Here is a 23,474-nt window from a genome sequence, read left to right on the forward strand (position 1 = left end):
AGGAGGAGGAAAAGCTCCCACAAAAACTTGAACTGAGCCGCCCCTTCCCCCCCCCCAAACCAGAGTAAGCTATCAGAGAGCTCACTGGGACAGCGAGTGAGTGAGGAGCGTCTCTGTCTGGGGGGGCACACCAGGGTCCTTGGGATCTAAAGACTGCAAGGAAACGACCTCTCAGGGCGGTTTCACGGGAAAATCCTGCGCTGAGCAAAGGGGCGGCCATGCTGAGAGGCTGCTCTGAGCAAAGGGGCAGCTGCACTGAGAGGCTGAGCTGAGCAAAGGGGCGCTGAGAGGCTGCGCTGAGCAAAGGGGCGACCTCGCTGAGAGGCTGCGCTGAGCAAAGGGGTTGCCGCGCTGAGAGGCTGTGCTGAGCAAAGGGGCTGCTGCGCTGAACACAGGGGCCTGTGCTCTAACCTCGGAGGCTGGGAAGAACTAGTCTGAGGCAACCTAAATTCACAGAAAACCCGCCCACATCACCCATACCCTAGACCAAAAAAAGAAAGTGGAATAAAACCACCAAAGGGATGGCTCACATGTCCCAAAATCAAGCCTCCAAGAAGAAAAGGGGGAAAAAAGTGACTATTGAAAACTTTTATGGAGGGAGTACCCAAGGAAAAGAAGAGAATGAGGATGAAATCCAAACAAAATCAGAACCTGCTTCCTAAAATGGAAACTATCCACAAGCTCTGAAAGATCTCAAACTGGAGCTTACCCAAAAGATGGAAACCTTTTGGAAAAAAAAATGGGAGAAAGAGATCAGCAGTCTGATAGACAAGACTTCACAATTGGAGAAGGAGCTGGAAGCATCTAATAGAAGGGCAGACAAAGCTGAAAAGCAAAACCAGTCCCTAAGGACCAGAATTAAGCAAATGGAAGACAGCGAGATTACAAAACAGCAAGAATCAATAAAGCAAAGCCAAAAAATTAATGAATTAGAAGAAAACATGAAAGATCTCACTGAAAAGGTCACAGACTTGGAAAACAGAGGAAGAAGAGACAACCTCAGAATTATTGGTCTCCCCGAAAAACCAGAGATAAACAAAATCCTCAATGCTATTCTACAGGAGATTATAGAAGAAAATTGCCCACATGTTCTGGAGCAAGGGGGCAAAATAGAAATAGAAAGGGTTCATAGAACACCCTCTATACTAAACCCCCAAAAGACAACCCCCAGTAATCGCCAAATTCAAGAGATTCCAAGAAAAGGAGAAAATCCTACAAGAAGCCAAGAAGAGGAGCTTCAGATATAGGGGGGCTCCCATAAGGATCACACAGGACTTAGCAGCTAACACACTAAGAGACTGCAAAGCATGGAACACAATATTTAGAAAGGCAAGAGAGCTGGGTTTCCAACCAAGAATCAACTACCCAGCAAAACTGACTATATACTTCCAGGGGAACATATGAGCATTCAACAAAATAGAAGATTTCCAAGCATTTGCTAAGAAAAGACCAGAACTTAGTGGAAAATTTCACATCCAATCACAGAAAGCAAGAGAAACATGAAAAGGTAAATATGAAAGAAAGGGGAAAGGAGATAAATCTTATCTTTTTCTTTAAGTCAAACTCTCTTCTATAAGGACTAAATTTATATCAAATTATATATATTAATATGTGGGGGAAATGTATTGTTTAACTCTCAAAAATTGTATGCATCATAAGAGTAGTTAGAAGAATCATGCATAGGGAAAGATTGGGGCATCAAGAAGATTTGGTGAAAGGGGGGCAAAGAAAGAAAAAGGGAGGGGGAATCATCGATAATACTAACTTTACTTCAAGAAATGGGTGGGGGGACTAAATAGAATAATCTTTCCCATACAAAGATACACATGGGAAGAGGAGGGGAAGAACTCTCATATGAGAAGGAGAGGAAGAGAACGTGAAGTAGTATTACTTAAACCTTACTCTCAGTGAAATCAAATCTGAGAGGGAAGAACATCTAGATCCAGTGGGATCCTGAATTCTATCTTATCCAACAGGGTAAGAAAGAAAGGAAAATCAAGGAGGGGGAGGGGGAGGGAGCATAAAAAGTGAGGGGCTAGAAAGGGAAGCATATCAAGAGAGGGGACTAGGGGGACTGACCTAAAGTAAATCACTGGTTCAAAAGGATATAGCTAAAGAAGAAAGGTCAGAACTAGGGGAAGTTATCAAAATGCCAGGGAATCCACAAGTGACAATCATAACTTTGAACGTGAATGGGATGTACTCACCCATAAAACGTAGACAAATAGCAGATTGGATTAGAACCCAAAACCCTACCATTTGTTGTCTTCAAGAAACACATATGAGGCGGGTTGATATTCACAAGGTTAGAATTAAAGGATGGAGTAAGACCTTTTGGGCCTCAACTGATAGAAAGAAGGCAGGAGTTGCAATCATGATATCAGACAAAGCCAAAGCAAAAATAGACTTGATCAAAAGGGATAGGGAAGGTGAATATATTCTGTTAAAAGGGAGTATAGACAATGAGGAAATATCACTAATCAACATGTATACATCAAATGGTATAGCATCCAAATTTTTAATGGAGAAACTAGGAGAATTGAAGGAGGAAATAGACAGTAAAACCATATTAGTGGGAGACTTGAACCAACCACTATCAAATTTAGATAAATCAAACCAAAAAATAAATAAGAAAGAGGTAAAAGAGGTGAATGAAATCTTAGAAAAATTAGAGTTAATAGAAATATGGAGAAAAACAAATAGGGACAAAAAGGAATACACCTTCTTTTCAGCACCACATGGCACATTCACAAAAATAGATCATACACTAGGTCACAGAAACATGGCACTCAAATGCAGAAAAGCAGAAATAATAAATGCAACCTTTTCAGACCACAAGGCAATAAAAATAACAATCAGTAATGGTACGTGGAAAACTAAATAAAAAACTAATTGGAATCTAAACAATATGATATTCCAAAATTGTTTAATTAGAGAAGAAATCAGAAACAATTAATAATTTCATCGAGGAAAATGACAATGGTGAGACATCCTTTCAAACCTTTTGGGATGCAGCCAAAGCTGTAATCAGAGGTAAATTCATATCCCTGAGTGCATATATTAACAAACTAGGGAGAGCAGAGATCAATCAATTGGAACTGCAAATAAAAAAACTCAAAAGCGACCAAATTAAAACCCCCCAGCAGAAAACCAAACTAGAAATCCTAAAAATTAAGGGAGAAATTAATAAAATCAAAAGTGATAGAACTATTGATTTAATAAATAAGACAAGAAGCTGGTACTTTGAAAAAACAAATAAAATAGACAAAGTACTGGTCAATCTAATTTTAAAAAGTAAGGAAGAAAAGCAAATTAACAGCATCAAAGATGAAAAGGGGGACATCACCTCTGATGAAGAGGAAATTAAGGCAATCATTAAAAATTACTTTGCCCAATTATATGGCAATAAATACACCAATTTAAGTGATATGGATGAATATATACAAAAATACAAACTGCCTAGACTAACAGAAGAAGAAATAGAATTCTTAAATAATCCCATATCAGAAAATGAAATCCAACAGGCCATCAAAGAACTTCCTAAGAAAAAATCCCCAGGGCCTGATGGATTCACCAGTGAATTCTATCAAACATTCAGAGAACAGTTAATCCCAATACTATACAAACTATTTGACATAATAAGCAAAGAGGGAGTTCTACCAAACTCCTTTTATGACACAAACATGGTACTGATTCCAAAACCAGGCAGGTCAAAAACAGAGAAAGAAAATTATAGACCAATCTCCCTAATGAATATAGATGCAAAAATCTTAAATAGGATACTAGCAAAAAGACTCCAGCAAGTGATCAGAAGAGTCATTCACTATGATCAAGTAGGATTTATACCAGGGATGCAGGGCTGGTTCAATATTAGGAAAACCATCCACATAATTGACCACATCAACAAGCAAACCAACAAAAATCACATGATTTTTTCAATAGACGCAGAAAAAGCCTTTGATAAAATACAACACCCATTCCTATTAAAAACACTAGAAAGCATAGGAATAGGAGGGTCATTCCTAAAAATAATAAACAGTATATATCTAAAACCATCAACTAATATCATCTGCAATGGGGATAAACTAGATGCATTCCCATTAAGATCAGAAGTGAAACAAGGATGCCCATTATCACCTCTATTATTTGACATTGTACTAGAAACACTAGCAGTAGCAATTAGAGAAGAAAAAGAAATTGAAGGCATTAAAATTGGCAATGAGGAGACCAAGTTATCACTCTTTGCAGATGACATGATGGTCTACTTAAAGAATCCTAGAGATTCAACCAAAAAGCTAGTAGAAATAATCAACAACTTTAGTAAAGTTGCAGGATACAAAATAAACCCACATAAGTCATCAGTATTTCTATATAGTTCCAACACAGCTCAGCAGCAAGAACTAGAAAGAGAAATCCCATTCAAAATCACCTTAGACAAAATAAAATACTTAGGAATCTATCTCCCGAGACAAACACAGGAACTTTATGAACACAACTACAAAACACTCTCCACACAACTAAAACTAGACTTGAGCAATTGGAAAAACATTAACTGCTCATGGGTAGGACGAGCCAATATAGTAAAAATGACCATCCTACCCAAACTCATCTATCTATTTAGTGCCATACCTATGGAACTTCCAAAAAATTTTTTTACTGATCTAGAAAAAAACATAACAAAGTTCATTTGGAAGAATAAAGGATCAAGGATATCCAGGGAAATAATGAAAAAAAAATACAAAGGAAGGGGGCCTTGCAGTCCCAGATCTCAGTCTATATTATAAAGCAGCAATCATCAAAACAATCTGGTACTGGCTCAGAGTCAGAAAGGAGGATCAGTGGAATAGACTCGGGGTAAGTGACCTCAGCAAGAGAGTATATTACAAACCCAAAGATCCCAGCTTTTGGGACAACAATCCACTATTTCATAAAAACTGCTGGGAAAATTGGAGGACAGTGTGGGAAAGATTAGGTTTAGATCAACACCTCACACCCTACACCAAGATAAATTCAAAATGGGTGAATGACTTGAACATAAAGAAGGAAACTATAAGAAAATTAGGCGAACACAGAATAGTATACATGTCAGACCTTTGGGAAGGGAGAGACTTTAAAACCAAACAAGACTTAGAAAGAGTCACAAAATGCAAAATAAATAATCTGGAATACATCAAATTAAAAAGTTTCTGTACAAACAAAACCAATGTAACTAAAATCAGAAGGGAAGCAACAAATTGGGAAACAATCTTCATAACGAAAACCTCTGACAAAGGTTTAATTACTCAAATTTACAAAGAGCTACATCAATTGTACAAAAAATCAAGCCATTCTCCAATTGATAAATGGGCAAGGGACATGAGTAGGCATGTCTCAGCCAAAGAAATCAAAACTATTAATAAGCACATGAAAAATTGCTCTACATCTCTTATAATCAGAGAGATGCAAATCAAAACAACTCTGAGGTATCACCTCACACCTAGCAGATTGGCTAACATGACAGCTATGGAAAGTAATGAATGCTGGAGGGGTTGCGGCAAAGTAGGGACACTAATTCATTGCTGGTGGAGTTGTGAGTTGATTCAACCATTCTGGAGGGCAATTTGGAACTATGCCCAAAGGGCGATAAAAGACTGTCTGCCCTTTGATCCAGTCATAGTACTTCTGGGTTTGTACCCCAAAGAGACAATAAGTAAAAAGACTTGTTCAAGAATATTCATAGCTGCACTCTTTGTGGTGGACAAAAATTGGAAAATGAGGGGATGCCCTTCAATTGGGGAATGGCTGAACAAATTGTGGTATATGTTGGTGATGGAATACTATTGTGCTCAAAGGAATAGTAAAGTGGAGGAATTCCATGGAGACTGGAACAACCTCCAGGAAGTGATGCAGAGTGAGAGGAGCAGAACCAGGAGAACATTGTACACAGAGACTAATACACTGTGGTATAATCGAACGTAATGGACTTCTCCATTAGTGTCAATGCAATGTCCCTGAACAATCTGCAGGGATCTAAAAAACACTATCCACAAGCAGAGGATAAACTAGGGGAGTAAAAACACGGAGGAAAAGCAACTGCTTGACTAAAGGGGGGGAAGGGGATACAACTGAGGAGAGACTCTAAGTGAACACTCTAATGCAAATACCAACAACACGGAAATGGGTTCGAACCAAGAACACATGTGATACCCAGTGGAATCGTGAGTCGGCTATGGGAGAGGTGGTGGGAAGGGGGTGGGGGGGAGGAAAAGAAAATGATCTTTGTTTCCAATGAATAATGTTTGGAAATGACCAAATAAAATAATGTTTAAAGTGGAAAAAAAAATAAACCTAATAAAATAGAAAAAAAAAGGGCATATGACCCGATGGCCCCCTGCAAAGACCTAAAGACCTTCCTAACACACTCCTGTTAAAATGCCTGTTAAGCTCCTATGAAATTCCTTGATAAATGTAACGACAAAGATAACTCTCAAGTCTCCCAATATTGTTAAGCCAGGCATAAAAGCAAGGAGGCACAGGAGTTTGCCTCTGTAAGGGAGGATCTGCTGAGCAAAGTTCAAATAGAAAAACTATTTCTTAGAGATGGTAAGGATGATAGTGTTCTGATTGCATCAAACTCTAGGACATAGAGCAGTGGACCTCAAACTTCCTTTGCTGGGGGCAGTATTATTTTTTGTTATGAGCACATTATAGGAGTGCTTTAGAATATTATGATCAGTTTTATTATTTTATATATTATGTATTTAATAGATTATTTATCCTTCATTAATTTATTTATATTTATTGTTATTATCTGATATAAATTATACATAATATAATGAATATGTTTATTAATATAATATATAAAATATAATAAAATGAATAAAAGTATATAAAATAATATAATACTATTAGTATTAGGATACTCACTAATACAACTGCAAGTGAAAGTTCTGTAGGCTCTCAACTGCAAGGAGGATAAAAGGAAGGTGTTTCCACAGCTGGAAGGGGCAGTGGGGGAGAGCCTGGGAGTGTGGCAAGAGGGGAGGGGGCAGGGGGCTCTGCGGAGGTGCCAGATGATGTCAGGGGGCAAACACTGCTACTTTGAGTATGATGAACAGATGAAGCCTTGCTTGGCTTCCTGACCTACTTATGAAGTCATCTTCCTGAACAGAATTTTGTGATTTCCTTGACTTGCTGCTATGGGGATCTGGAGCATGTAGCCCCTCTCTCTGCTTCCTCTCTTTGCCTGGGAAATAGGCAGATGGCCTTCTCCTTGGGAATTTCTTTTTTAAAAACAACTCTGTTTCCTTGCGGCATGAGCTTTTATCATAATGAAGATGAGCCTGATTTTTATCTCATTATGAGCCAGTGGGTTCTATGAAGGCACAAACCACATAATGAGGAAAGAAAAGGGGAACCCACAAATCAACAGCTCTAGACTTAACCTTCAGGCTGTATTTTAGCCTGTCTTTAGTGGAGACACAAAGAAGGACCTTCAGTTCCCTACAGTTCATGGCATGCCCAGGGAAGGCACTGTCGGAGTCTCTTCAATGAGTTTTATATTTATTCCAAGGAGACCAGAAGGAATCATCTTACATGACCTGCAGTTACAAGGCTGTATCTGAAGTGGGGGGAGATAAAGTGCTCATTAAGTGTATGCAAAATAGAGGGAGAGGAATTGGGAATGGACTTGTGATTTCACTGAGAACTCTGTGGGTGAAGAAAGCAGGCTGGCCCATTTTATCTGAAAGCTGCAGTTTGGGAGAGTTGCCTAAAACAATGAGATATTAAGTGATTGACCCAAGAGTGACTTTGAGGCTGGCCCTCTATAGCACAATGGCGTGCTAGATCTCATACAAAACAAATACAAGTGACTCACTGGGAAAAGTGCCAAGCCTGGAGATGGAGATCCAGCATTCAAATCTGACCTCTGATACTTCCCAGTGGTGTGACCCTGGGCAAGTCACTTAACCCCCATTGCCTAACCCTTACCGCTCTTCTGCCTTGGAATGGATACTTAATATCGATTCTAAGACAGAAGGTGAGGATATAAAATAAAATAAAATAAATATAAGGTATTTTTATCATACCACATTTGCTAGACCACCTGGTTAAGTGAGATGATATTCAACCCATATTTAACATTGGGTTCACGAAAATTCTGCATGGAAGTTATCAACAGGGTTTTAATTAAAGCCTAATATAAATGTGCTATTATTTAAATTTATGCTAAAAATGAATTAAATGAACCCTTTAGGGAGGGAAACATGGAATAAGCATTTATGTAATGCCTACCGTGTGCCAGGTGTTGTGCTAAGCATGTTACACAATTATTATCTCGTCTGATCTTCACGACAGTCCTGGGACGTGGGAGCTGTTATTTATTATGCTCACAATTTGAGGAAACTGAGGCAAACAGAAGTGAAGTGACTTGTCCAGTGTCACACCGTCAGTGTGTATCTGCGGCTGGATTTAAATTCAAGTGTTCCTGACTCCAGACCTACAGCCCAATCACTGTGCCATGAGCTGCCTCGAATAACTTGAGAACTAAAGACCCCTGGGTGCTTACTGGAAATTTGTTGTCTGAATTGCAAAATAACACTTTAACGTAAATGACTTTCCGTAACTGTGTTAATTCCTAGACCTCATTTCAGTAGAATATTAAAAACATTCCACTCCCTTCACAGAGTACTGCGGTGATCAGAGATCAGCCAAAAGCGAATATTAACATCTAAACATGCTATCTGTCTCTGTTTTCAGGCCATAAGATTATTGTTGGGGTTTTTTTTTTATCATTGTTACCTTTAAATTCTCCCCTGATTTCGATGCCTAGGAATTTTTCTTTCTATTCCTTGATTGTATTAAGAAGAAAATCAATTTGTTTCTAAAAGGTATAAATAGGTTGGATTGTTTGCTAGAATTTTGTACTGGAAATTGTCATGTGGCAAACAGAACAAATGTGTGGGGAGGCTTCATTTGCTCTTTCTTTTCACCCATGTTAGTGGCTGACTGTATCAGATTAGCAAATGGATTGCAATTAATCTCTATCCAATACTAGCTGACCCCAGGCAGACTGATAGTTGTGTCCTCCTATGCCAGAGGACAATGGAGCAAGATGCACAGGGAGACTGGCTAACGCTGTCCATTTCTTTATTGACTCAACGCAGAAGGTGGGACTAGAGAGTAGCCTGAGGATGCATAGTGAGCTCCCTGCTACTCTGGGAACGTTAGCATTCCTCAGATGACTGGTGAGGGTATTTCATCTCCTGTTCATAAGCAAAAGGGGAAAGTCTTTCAGGATCTGAATATCCCTTTCCCTACTCCCAGCCTCTCCAGTCCTTCAGGATCAGCACAGACCAGTGCTTTGCAGGGCAAGAGGAGCCACTTGGAACTGAGAAATCATTCTTTGTCTTTAATCTCCAGTCTCTTCCTATCTACTGGTTCTTTCCTAGGTACTTAAAACATGTACCCCAAATATCCAAATCCTTAAAAAAATAATTTAAAAATGCCCAATTCATTTGATTCTCCCATTCCCTCAAACTACTGTCCCCTTTCTCAAAGTCTTAGAAAAATACTGGATTCTACATCCATTGCCTCCATTTCTTCTGCTCACTCATATTTTAACCCTTTGTAATCTGGCTTCTGATATATCATTGACTTCATTCACAGGAAACTGTTCTCTCCAAAGTTATCAATGATCTCTCTTGTTAAAAAAACAAACAAAACTCTATTTTCAATGAAAAAATCTATTTTCTCTCCTTTACCAATGATTTCTTAATTGCCACATCTGAAGGGGCTCTCCCTCCCCCCACCTCAGTCCACATTCTTCTTGCCTTTTCTTGACACTATTGACTATCCTCTCCTTAGGATACTCTCTTCTCTCTAGGTTTTTGTGACACTACTCACCTGATTCTTTTCCTACCTATCACACTGCTCCTTTTCAGTATATTCTGTTGACTCATCCCTATCATGCCCCTTAATTATAGGTGTTCCCTAGGGCTCTGTGCTGTTTCTTATTCTTAGTTCTCTCTTTACACATACTCTCATTTCATGACTTCATCAGCTACCATGGGTTTAATTATAGTCTCTATGTAGAAGACTGTCCTATCTATATTGCCAGCTCTAGACTCTCATCTGAGCCCTAGTCTTGCTTCATCAACTGCCTCCTGAACTTTTAAGATTGGATTACTTCCACATCTCTTGCATACATTCCTTTCTTATTACTCCTATAGTCACTATAGTCACCATCTTGATTGAGGACCTCATCACTTCTCACCTGGATCATTTCAACATCTTCCTTGGTGTTCTCCCTGGCTCAAGTCTCTTCCCACTCCATTTCATCTTTTAGTCAGCTACCAAAGTGCTGATCTGACCATGTTTTTCTCCTCCTCATTAAACTCCCTACAGCCTCTAGAAGAAAATGTAAATTCCTGTTTGGTTTTGATAGCCCTTCAAGACTGGCCTCAACCAATCTTTCCTGATTCATTATATATGGCTTCATGGTCTGGCCAAACTGACTCTCTCTCTCTCTCTCTCTCTCTCTCTCTCTCTCTCTCTCTCTCTCTCTCTCTCTCTCTCTCTCTCTCTCCTCTTCTCTTCTCCTTTCTTCTCTCTCTCTTCCTCCTCTCTCGTCTCTCCTCTTCTTTCTCCTGTCCTCTCCTGTCTTGTCCTCTTCTCTTCTCTTCTCTTCTCTTCTCTTCTCTTCTCTTCTCTTCTCTTCTCTTCTCTTCTCTTCTCTTCTCTTCTCTTCTCTTCTCTTCTCTTCTCTTCTCTCTTCCTCTTCTCCTTTCTCTCTCTTCCTCCTCTCTCTCTCTGTCTCTCTCTTCTCTCCTCTCTCTCTCCCCCTTCTCCTCTCCTCTCCTCTCCTCTCCTCTCCTCTCCTCTCCTCTCCTCTCCTCTCCTCTCCTCTCCTCTCCTCTCCTCTCCTCTCCTCTCCTCTCCTCTCTTCTCTTCTCTTCTCTTCTCTTCTCTTCTCTTCTCTTCTCTTCTCTTCTCTTCTCTTCTCTTCTCTTCTCTTCTCTTCTCTTCTCTTCTCTTCTCTTCCCTTTCTTCTCTTTTCTCTTCTCTCTCCCCCTTCCTCTCCTCTCTCTCTCCTTCCTTCCTTCTTCCCTTTCTTCCTTTCTCAACCTTTAACCTCCATCTTAGAATCAATATTAAGTATTGGTTCCAAGACAGAAAAGCAATAAGGACTGTGCAGTTGGGGTTAAATGATTTGTTCAAGGTCACACAGCTATGTGTAAAGGCAAATGTGAACCCAGGACCTTTATCTCCAAGTCTGGCTCTCTATCCATGGAGCCACCTCGCTTCCCCTTTGCTGTTCTTTCTTAAGGGCATTCCATCTCTGTGTCTTTGTACAAATTTTTTTTTCTATGCCTGGAACATTCTTCCTTCTGCTCCCTAGAATCTCTTATTTCCTTTAAGCACTTTCTTTGTGAAGTTTTTTCTGATCTCCCAATTGCTAGTGCCCTTGCTCCCTAAATATTTTGTATTGATTTGATATTATACTGCATATTTTACATATCACACACACATATGAATATACTGAGTTTCAGACAAAATATATGCTTCTTGAGAGCAGAGAAGCACATCTTCTGTTTTTGTTGTTGTTTAGTCATTTCAATGGTATCCAAGTCTTCATGACCAGATCTGAGGTTTTCTTGGCAAACATATTGGAGTGGTTTGCCATTTCCTTCTCCAGTTCATTTTATAGATGAGGAAAGTGAGGCAAACACAGTTAAGTGACTCTCCCAGGATCACAAGATAATGTGTTTGAGGCTGGACTTGAACTCAGATCTTCCTGAATCCAGGCCTGTTCTACCTAATTGCCCTATTATGATTTTTTTATCCCCTGCCTATTTTATTTCTCTCCCCAGTATCTTTCAAGTTAATACGCAAAATAATACTATAAATATGTATGAGAGAGGGCAGCAAAGCCTAGTCACAGTCAGGTATGAGTCTAAATTGTTTTCCAGAAGGATTAGACCTATTCACAACACCACCAAAGGGATTGGGGCTGCCAGTCTTCCTTTATAACCCTCACCCCCCAACTCTTCATCACTTATCTTTGCATGATAGGGCAAAGTGCTACAGTGGAGAGAGAGCTTGGCCAAGAAGCCAAGAAATGGGTTCAGCTCTGGCCTAATGACACATACATGGTGACTGTGTGATCCCTGGCAAGACACTTACTTAAACTCTCAGTACTTTAAGTTCTTCTTGTCTTCTTCCATTCATTCAACAAATAAGTCTCAGTGGTAGAGTGATGGGTTAAATAATAGGGGAGACACTGTTTAGATAAAACCTAGTTTTATAGTTTACAATTATTTTCTTGAAAACTATTCCTATGGGGTAGCTGGGTAGCTCAGTGGATAGAGAGCCAGGCCTGGAGGCAGGGGGTCCTGGATTCAAATCTGGCCTCGGGCACTTTTTAGCTGTGTCAGCCTGGGCAAGTCACTTAATCCCCATTGCTAGGGCTTGCCACTCTGCTGTCTTAGAATTGATACCAAGTCAGAAGGTAAAGGCTTAAGAAGAAAAGAAAAGGATAAATTTTGATACGATATTATAGAGCCCTTTCAAGGAGCATTCACAGTATTCAGACCATGCCAGAGAAGGGGAAGAGAAATGACAATTAGCAGATTTCCCATGCATGCTTCAAGGGAGAGCCCCTTCTAGAGATATACAATTAATTCCCTAGTCACTATAATTATTCCCTAAATTTCTATATTTTTTAGAGTTGACTAATTGTTTTTGAATTGTTAAATCTGGTAAATAATCTGTGGTATAGATACAGAAGATAAATATTTAGATTCTGGAATAAGTCAGCACAATAATGCAAATTCCACTTTTTAATTAGGATCTGCCTTGGAACCCATACCAAGTATTGATTCTAAGAAGAAAGTAAAGGTTTAAAAAAAATATTATTTTCGATTTTGCTGTTCTAATAAAATAAAGTAAAAGGGAAAAGGGAAGGAAACTTAAAGGTCATTTATAAGCTATGGTAGAAATTCAAAACCGTGTTATTACATTTTCCATGATTGCTAACTTCCTGCCAGCATTTGCTACTTTACAACTAGATGCTAACGTGGTAGTTATTATTCTCTGTTTAAAACTGGTGACATTTCTAACATACAACTTTTGTTGCTATAACCTTTTGGACTTTTGCCAGAAACTTTCATTTATTTACACGATGAAAAATCCCTTTTTTATTTTCATGAGGACCATCCTTATTTCTATGTCTTGATGTGCTTTACATGTTCATTTGACACATATCTGTAAATTGCCCGAACCAAAATGGCATAAATATCTAGTGACAAAAATTTAAATTAGACAATTTGGGTAATTTCCATATAATTTTCTCCTTGTGTTTACATAAAATTAATAATACATGAATAAAAAATCCCATTTATTAATGACTGTGCAGAATGTAACCTTTATTTACTTAACCTACCACTCCCCATAAGGGTGTGCATTACTGAGTTCCCAGTCCTGTTTCTGGCTATGAAGTTATCTATTTTTAGATGATCTAATAATTCACAGATTTTTAAATTAGAATTGGACTCTTCAGGCTTAGATTTACTATAAATTATTTTGTAATTTTCCAATTTTTTTAGCTTTCTTTTCAATATATTTCTGATGTCTTTATTCTTTGCGTTTGCTCCTAAAACCAGCAGATCCCTATGAGTTTCCAATTCAAAAGGGCATAACAATAAAAATGCAGTTCAGTTGTATCTAACTCTTCCTGACCATATCTGGAGTTTTCTTGGCAGAGATACTAGAACAGTTTGCCATTTCCTTCTCTGGCTCATTTGACAGATGAAGAAATTGAGGCAGAGTTAAGTGATTTGCTTAGGATCACACAGTTGGAAAGTGCCTGAGGCTGGATTTGAATTCAGGAAGATCAGTCATCCAAACTCCAGGTCCTGCACTCAAGCTACTACAACACCTAGCTGCTGCCCCCTAATAAAGATTAAATATATCAAATCTTCATTTTAAAAATAGTGATAACATGCATTTATATTTAGCAAAACAATAAGAGTAAACTGCTCAATAACCTAACCTAAATCTGAAATTTAAATGTGTTTTATTAAGATTTTGGTTGCCATATTGAAAAATAATATCACTATTATTTTCGTTCCTTCCTTTCCTCCTTCCCTCCTTCTCTCCTTTCCTCCTTCCCTCCTTTCTTCCTTTCTTTCTCTTTCTTTCTTTCTTTCTTTCTTTCTTTCTTTCTTTCTTTCTTTCTTTCTTTCTTTCTTTCTTTCTTTCTTTCTTTCTTTCTTTCTTTCTTTCTTTCTTTCTTTCTTCTTTCTTTCTTTCTTTCTTTCTTTCTTCCTTCCTTCCTTCCTTCCTTCCTTCCTTCCTCCTTCCTTCCTTCCTTCCTTCCTTCCTTCCTTCCTTCCTTCCTTTCTTTCTTCCTTTCTTCCTTCCTTCCTTCCTTCCTTCCTTTCTTTCTTTCTTTCTTTCTTTCTTTCTTTCTTTCTTTCTTTCTTTCTTTCTTTCTTTCTTTCTTTCTTTCTTTCTTTCTTTCTTTCTTTCTTTCTTTCTTTCTTTCTTTCTTTCTTTCTTCTTTCTTTCTTTCTTTCTTTCTTTCTTTCTTCTTTCTTTCTTTCTTTCTTTCTTTCTTTCTTTCTTCCTTCTCTTTCTCCTCTTTCTTTCCCTTTAACTTCTGTCTTAGAATCAATATTAAGTATTGGCTCCAAGGCAGAAAAATGGTAAGGGCTACACAACTGGGGTTAAATGATTTGTCCAAGCACCTTGCTGTCCCTCTCTCTCTCATTTCATCTTAATAAATGTCTTAAATTATCTCAATTTAAAATAAGTTATTTTCTGTATATAGTCTACAATATAAGCATGAAGAACTCAAGTACTCCCACTGTGATCAATTACAGATCACTGATAAAGGGTAAAATACTAAAGTTAATTGGCATTTCTGAATTGTGGCTATGCACACTATTTCTGAGCAGCTAAATGGCACAGTAGGCCTGAAGTTAGGAAGAATCATCTTCCTGCATTAAAATCTAGCCTGAGACATTTCTTAGCTGTATGACCCTGAGGAAGTCACAATCCTGTTTGTTTCAGTTTCATCATCTGAAGTGAACTAGAGAAGGAAATGGCAAACCACTCCATTATCTGCAAGAAAACCCCAAATGGGGCCACAAAGGACTGAAATGCTGAACAACAACCACAAAACACTATTTCTAAATGCATGCTAACATGTTAGGAAATAAGCAACCATTTTTGTTGGTTGGAAGTTTGCTTAGCCCTAATTATGTCTGTTATTTACTTCTGCTAATAGATCAAAACATTAATATAATAGTTGTAATTAATCAATATTGGTAGCAATTAGACAAAGACTGGTAAAATTTTAAAGATACATTATGTACCTTCAAATGTTGGTCCATAAATGGACTCGCCATAATTTCCTTTTCCCTTGTAGATATCTGAATAATGGAGATAAATAAAAGATTACATGAATAACCATCAATGACACATTTCTTAAATACTTTCTGGTAGGCACTATGCTAAATACTGAGCATACAAAGACAACGAAAGAGACCTTGTCCTTACATTTTTATCAGTGGAAAAATATGTACTCTTATAAGGGAACATAAAATATTTACAAAGTGTATCCAAGGTAGTTTTTTGTTTTGTTTTGTTTTGTTTTTGGTGGGGAAGAAGGTTGGTGCTGGCAGCTGCTGGGGAATCAGAAAAGACCTCATGTAGGAGGTAGCATTTATTTTGAAGGAAACCAAGGATTCTAAGTCTTGGAGGAGAAGAGAGGATACATTGTAAGCATGGAGACCAGCTTTTGCTAGGACATTGATAGGAGATGAAAGATTGTAAGGAGGAAAATCAAAAATGCCAATTTGGTTGGACTGTTGGGGGACTGAAGGGGAAGAGAGGGGAACAGTAGGTGGACTTGGGTTGGAAAGGACTTCAAATGACAGAGGCATTTGTATTTGGTCCGGGAACTGGCAGTGCCCCATGGAATCTTACTGAGCATGGGAACAACCAGCTTTAGTGCTATCCCTTTGGCAGATGGTGGATGCATTGGGAAAGATGAGAGATGAAGAAGAGTGATCAATTAGGATGATATTGCAATAATCCAGGGAGAGGTGAGCTGTTCTGGGGAGGAGTGGCAGGAGCCTGCAATGGGCTTGGACTCATGGCTTGCAGGACAAAGGAGTCGGCTTGGGGAACTCCCTTTACCAGGCTAGTCTGTGATTTCCTCGCTAAGTCCCAGGGATTTGGCTGGGTCACATAGAAGCTGCCCAGGATGACACAACTAATAACTCAGAACTGGCACTGAACCCAGGTTTTCTTGACTCCCAGCCCAGAACTTAAGTCAATATGCCATCTTTGTCACTATGCTTCTTTCCAAATAATAGAGTCAGCTATGGAATAAAGAGTACAAATAAAAGATTAGGACAGAGAAAATGAACGTACACTATGGAGGTCAAAATACAATAATGGCGGGTGGGAAGTATGTCATAGGTTTGATCCTAGATGTGGCAGTAACATTATCATCCTCATTCCCATTCTCATCAGAATTGACATTTGTATAGTGTCTACTTTGGTCTAGGCACTGTGCCAAGCACTTTACAAATATCTTATTTGATCCTTGCAACACCTCTGGGGGGGGGGGGTGATCCCCATTTTACAGATGAAAAAACGAAGGCAAATAGAGGTAATGTGATTTTCCCAGGACCTTAGGGCTAGTAAGTATCTATTTAACATGGAATCAGTTACAAATTAAGAAATTGGTAGATTAGGCTTATCGAATACAATTGAAACAAAGCTAGGAGAAATAACGAAATACTAGGGTAACAGAATTGGGACATGAAAAGAAAACTTCTTGAAGAACTTCAATGAAGCGCTGAATCTAATAATAAGAAACAGAACAGAGGACTTGGGTTCAAATAGTCAACTGTAGAACTATTGTTTTTGAACCAGATTTATGATTTCATTGATATAAGAAATCCCCAGTGAGGAAACTCCTTGTGACAAATGAAGATATCTGTGATCTTAGTAGCTCTGTCTTAGAGAGTTGCCTGTACAAGATCGGGTAAGAAGACAGTTGGCTAGAGAGCAGTTTATATGAAGAAGAACTGGGCTGCAGGTGGAGTGGCTCATGGACTACAAGCTCCATATGAATCAACACATATGGCAAAGAAACGAATGCAATTTTAAGTTGCATTAGTAAAACCAGAGTGCCTAGAAAGGGGATAGTCCAATTATATTCTGTACTGGTCACCCATTCTGGCTTCTACCACATTTTAGAAGAATTTTCCAGGGGAGCTCAGCCAGGATAACAAGAAATTTTAAAGCCCTCAACATTGGTTGAAGAAACTGAGGATATTAAGATCGGGGATGGACTTGGGGGTGGGGAAGACAAACATGAATCCTATTTGCAAATATGTGAAGGGTTATGAGCTATTATGATGATAAAATAGAAAAAGAGCTGGACTTCCATGGGTTGGTTACATTGAACAGAACTAGGGCAGAAGTCACAAGAAATTGTAGCTTTACTCCACATAAAGCTGAATTTCTTGACAAATATAACTGCCCAGAAGTCAAATGGGCTACCTTGTGCTAAGCAGTAACCTGCCTGTTAGTGGAAGTGTTCAAATGGATTGCTTGATGGTTATTTATCTGGGAGTATTAAGAAAGAGATTAATTCTTTAGGAAAGGCTTGAAATACATGGTCTCCAGACTTCCTTCAGACTGAAATTCTAGGATTCAATTTAATTCAACATTTACTATGGTCTTGCTATGTGAAAATTGCAACTTGCTGCTTTATACTTTTTGAAAACAATTTCATAGAATCATGAATATGTAGAATCAAGTTATAGAGTGGGAGGCAATCTGGTACAAATCCTTCATTTAACAGATAAGGAAACGAAGGCCCAAAGAATTGAAATATCTTTATCTTTGTCCATTAATAAGTGGCAGACCCAGGAGATGAACTTGGGTCTATTGAGTCCAAGTCCAGTGCTCCCTCTATAATACCATGCTGTTTTGTTTGGTATCTCATTTCCTCTCCATGATGCTATGAAATGGATAGAATATAAATTCTTTGGCATCCTAAAGTAATAAATAGCTGTGCTAAAGTTTGAGTAGAATTACACAGAAATAAGCTGTCTACTTCACAATTTTATTTACTCCCATTTTCCATGTATAAATGGGAACTACTAATATCCTTATTTTCATTCTGTCTTCTACTCAAATCTTATACAAGGCAAATTTGTATTGAAAATGCAGGTGCCAATCATATTTAAAAAGCATTGACAGACATTAAGGACAGTCTGGGAATTCTCTGCATAGGAAGAAGTTTGTGCATTTTCTTCGTAGGAGGAAAATAATAGCACATGATCTAACCTGATATGACAAAGCATAAAAATCATGCTATTGACTTAACTGGTAGATAAGGAGGGCCCTCATTTCCCTAGTTTCTCCTATATGTACTTTTACTTCAAGGTCCCCTGACCAGCGGCTGTAGGGAAGTATAAATGGATAAGAGGGCCACGAAGCTCCTTCCTCAATGATCATGGGATGAGGCGCTCTGATGGCTGCTCTCTCTGCATTTATTGCCCCTCAACCTCTGTCAAAAAGCTCTAATGTGGCATAATCAAATGTAACACAATTTTCTACTAGCAGCAATGCAATAACCCAGCACAACGCTGAGGAATTTATGAGAAAGAACGCTATCCACATCTAGAGAAAGAACTGTGGGAGCAGAAACGCAGAAGAAATACATATGATTGATCACATGGTTCAATGAGGGTATGATTGGGGATGTTGACTTTAAGTGATCATTCTATTGCAAATATTAATAATATGGAAATGGATTTTGAACAATTATATATATATGTATATATATATATATATATATATTATATATATATATATATATATATATATATCCCTGTGGAATTGCTTGTCAGCTCCAGGAGACAGGAGGGAAAGATCATGAATCATGCAACCATGGAAAAATATTCTAAATAAGTAAATTTAAATTTAAATATATATATTTATAAAACACTTTTAAAACCTTAAAGTACTATATAAATGTTTATTATCATCATTGCTATTATGTAAAAGACATCAAAAGGAAAATCAAAAGAAAAATACTCATTAACACATATATTAAACTGGGGTAGTGAGGTGGGTCAGTGGATAGAGAGCCAGGCCTGAAGATGGAAGGTCAAATCTGGCCTCAGACATTTCCTAGCCATGTGATCCTGGGCAAGTCACTTAACTGTTTGCCTATCCTTATTGCTTTTATGTCTTAGAACCTTAGTATGAATTCTTAGACAGAAAATAGAACCTTTGTTTAAAAGAAGATACATACATATATTTATGTATAAATATAAATATATGTACATGGTGTTATACATATTTATATATAGGCACTTCCTTGGAGACCTGGTAATATATTTTTGACATGTTTTCCACTGATAAAGAATTTTTAAAAAAGGAAAGCCTCTTCTTTTGTTATTAATGTATAAAAACTTTACCACATAATTCAAATATGAATTTCACATAGTTCCATAAATAATAATTTGGGTATATTGATTTAGTGATACAACTCAAATTTATTTAAGCACAACTCACCTCCTCCTTGTATCCAACCATTTTTTACTAATCTGTGGAAAATGGTATGTTTGTAATGTAATTTTAAACCACTTTTTGAAAACCCTGCTTTTCCTGTGCATAAGGTTCTAAAATTCTCACAAGTTTTGGGGCAGACATCAGCAAAGAGCTAAAAAACAGAAAAGATAATTTGCAAAATTAAATCCTCAAATTTCATATTTTCTTCAGAGAGGGGAACTTTAAACAAATGATCTCTTACCTCAAATATCAGTTTTCCAATGGGCTGTTTATTAAATGAGATGTCCAAGAAGACCATTGGATACTATTAAGATTAGGAAATAAATAAAGAAAAAAGTCAATAAAGCAATGACCAAACAAAACAGCATAAACTCTGACCCTCTCTGGAAGGGAAACTGATCCTGATACTAAAGCCTTAGTTTCCTTTTACTAAGCATTTACTGGGGTAGCAGAGCTTCAACTCTTGTGTCTTGAACCAAATTTGGCACCTTTTTTTCCTTAGGCTAACAATAAGCATTGAAGGAAATTGTCTGTGCCCTAGGAAGGGCATCCAAAAAACAGAAGGATACTGAGGTGAGATTTTTTTTTTTTAAGAGAGAACTTAAGAAGCAACATTTCTTCAGCAAGCTTTTTAAAAAGCACTTATTATGTAAAGCACTAGAGAAGATATGAAGCCCAAAATAAAATGCAGGCCCTGACCTCAAGGAGCTTACATTCTATTGAATTTCAAATCTAATCCAAATCAGTTACTATTTAGATTTAAAATAACTTTATTTGCCTTGATTAGCACAAAAATGATGTAAAATATGCTATTTGCTTGAAAATGTCTTTATATTTATTGGACTGCAGATTTTCATTTTAGAAACCAAATATGAATTGCTTTTATGCAAATAGCCTTAAATGAACATTATATGAATATAAAGTACAGTTATCTTGATATTTCTTTTAATTGATATGTATTTGATTATAAAACTTAAGAGTAATGAAATCACTCAACAGAAAACATTGTGTAGGAAACAGAACAGGAAAGAGAAATCATTTCTTTATGTAATTATTGTATGGGGGTTTAATATTGATAGTTGATACTGATCAGCTGGTATAGATAAATTAAAGCTATCAGCTGATCTTAAAACTTATTCTTAATAAAACTAAATAAATCCTATACATATCCCCATCCTCTCTCTCTCTCTCTCTCTCTCTCTCTCTCTCTCTCTCTCTCTCTCTCTCTCTCTCTCTCTCTCTCTCTCTCTCTCTCTCTCTCTCTCTCTCTCTCTCTCTCTCTCTCTCTCTCTCTCTCTCTCTCTTTCTCTCTGTCTCTGTCTCTCTGTCTCTGTCTCTCTCCCTCTCTCTCTTTGTCTCTCTCTCTCTGTCTCTCTCTGTCTCTCTCCCCCCTCTCCTTGTCTCTCTCTGTCTCTCTGTCTGTCTGTCTGTCTCTCTCTCTCTTTCTCTCTGTCTCTGTCTCTCTCTCCCTCTCTCTGTCTCTCTCCCCCCTCTCCTTGTCTCTCTTTGTCTCTCTGTCTGTCTGTCTCTCTCTCCCCCTCTCTTTCTCTCTCTCTCTCTCTCATATATATATATATATATACATATATATATATATATATATAAATGATAATTGTAATGTAGGTGTAATTAGCTTAGTTAAAAATGGAGTGTACTCAGATGTCAGATTTATAAAAGTGATCTGAGACTTCCAAGGCTGCTTTAAGATTTGCCATGGAACCCTGATGAGGTCAGGGGAAGAGAATTTTGCAGTGTGTCTTAAGAGCGTCAGTTGAGAAACCGTCCCGTCAACCACGCCTGGGGCAGAGACCGAGAGTTTGGTGTTCCTGGCTTTTCCTGTGATCCGCCTTGGAGAGTTTGTGGAGGAGTTACAACATCTTGAATCTGAAGGAGCTGAAAAGGTGTTTTGATGGGAGAGCCGGAGAGTGACGGAGCAGCTCTCCAGGACTCCTCTGGGGGAGCCAGAGGGCAGCTGCTCAGAGAACAGCTTGTGACTCAGACAGGCAGTTTAATCTCTGATGGAAGGAAAAGGAAGTTTGGCAGATCTCTATGACGTTACGTTCCTAACTTTTGGAACCAGGTTGGCTAAGTTAGGATTTATAATTTAGATAGACAGTATAGATGAGGGAGGATTCTGCCGTTTGGTAGTCACGAAGTCTTCCCTCGTGGGGAAGATGGGTTGGGAGTTTATGTAGAATTATTAGTTCATAGGGAATTTCTTATCAATAACTATTTCCTTTAACTTTCTCTTTTATGCAATTTAATAGTTATAATAAATAGTTTTTATAGAACTGGCCTAAGCAGAAGTTTTCCTTCAACTGCTTATGTAGTCATTTTCCTCAACCACACAAGTGACACCAGTGGTATTATCAACACCAATAACCAATAAGGGTCAATACCCTTTTCAACAATATATACATGCTATGTGTATATACACATACGGACATATTTTGAAGGATAACTGAATTTCCTCAGAAAAAGAAACCAACCAGGGACAGAGTAATTAGAAAAAAACCCTCCTTAAATAGAAGCTTTTTAGGACATGAATCATTAGCTTTTCTCTTGGAATTCCTGCCTCTGAGCAGGGTGCTTCCCAAATAGCAAATTTTTTTTTAATTTTTTTAAAAATTTTTTTAAAAAATGAGCCTGAGAATCTATGAATGAGTTCACTTTAAAAAACTTTTAGTAGGAGGTTTATAACCAAGATGCCACTAGGTGGCGCTGTTCAAATCTAGTCTTACATCTTGCTTCCTATCTGACATTGGGCAAGCCATTTAATACTGTTTGCCTCGGTTTCCTCATCTGTAAAATGAACTAGAGAAGGAAATGGCAAACTACTCCAGTATCTCTATAAAGAAAGCCTCAGATAGGGTCATGAAGAGTCATACATGACTGAAAATGATTAAACACTACAAAGGCTTTTAACTAAGAGTCTATAAACTTTAATATACATTAATATATTGTTAATATAGTGCATATATTTAATATGTTGTATATATATATATATACACCCTCCTTAAAGCTAAGAAGAGCAACCAGACACTCATAATAGGAGAAAAGACTTGGGGAGCATGATGGAAGCCAGAGAAGGATTCCCTCGAATTTGTCACATATTTTGTTTGTGAACTTCAGGATTCTCTGTTCTATATTAGCTGTGTCCTAGTATTAAAAGAAATGTTACTTCATGTAATTAGTTTTGTTTTGTGACTAATTAGAGAACAAGTTAGAATTACACAGAGATTCTTTTTTTTTAAACCCTTACCTTTCATCTTAAAATCAATACTGTGAATTGGTTCCAAGACAGAAGGGTAGTAAGAATGAGGCAAGGGGGGGTCAAGTGACTTGCCCAGGGTCACCCAGATAGGAAGTGTCTAAGTCCAGATTCAAACCCTGGACCTCTTCTCTCCAGACCTGGTGCTCTATCCATTGAGTCATCCAGCTATATTTTGATAACTGAATTCAAGAGTTTTCTTGATAATTTTATTTTATGCATTTAAAAACATTATTCTGTTCCATAGGGGAAACTTCACTAGACTGCCAAAGGGGTCCATGACCCACAAAAGGTCAAGAATTTTTGCTTTAGGTTAATGATTTAACAATCTTCATCTGTCTATTTTCCTCTGGACAATGTTTTTCTTAACTCAAGATGGGCAATAGTTTGGAAGAAGGTGGGTAAAGCTATTTATAAACCATCTCATTGAGAACTGAGCAATAAAGCCTGGAAGGAATTCTCACTAGGGATTACCCATCATTGGGGAATGGCTGAGAAAGTTACAGTATATGATTGTAATGAAATACTGTTGTGCTGTAAGAAATGGTGAGCAGGGAAAACTAAGAAAAACCAGAAAGACTTCTATGAAGCAGAGTGAAATAAGCAGAACCAGGAG

The 23,474-nt window shown here is 37.9% G+C and overlaps 1 protein-coding gene across 2 annotated transcripts in view; it reads right to left on the reverse strand.

Moving 5' to 3' along the window:
* Nucleotides 1–23,474, reverse strand: part of PPIL6 (peptidylprolyl isomerase like 6) — a 79,810-nt gene that overhangs the window by 10,367 nt on the left and 45,969 nt on the right. Inside the window, exons 4-6 of one of the 2 annotated variants that reach the window (XM_001378895.4) lie at nt 19,829–19,891; nt 19,591–19,738; nt 15,360–15,416 (exon numbers count right to left, since the gene is read on the reverse strand). In XM_001378895.4, coding sequence (XP_001378932.1) covers nt 15,360–15,416; nt 19,591–19,738; nt 19,829–19,891 — 268 coding nt within the window. The remainder of the gene's footprint in view (nt 1–15,359; nt 15,417–19,590; nt 19,739–19,828; nt 19,892–23,474) is intronic. The other variant, XM_007484426.3, reaches the window with a different exon arrangement.

Source organism: Monodelphis domestica, chromosome 2 (assembly GCF_027887165.1).
Source record: "Monodelphis domestica isolate mMonDom1 chromosome 2, mMonDom1.pri, whole genome shotgun sequence".
Lineage (NCBI taxonomy): Eukaryota > Metazoa > Chordata > Mammalia > Didelphimorphia > Didelphidae > Monodelphis > Monodelphis domestica.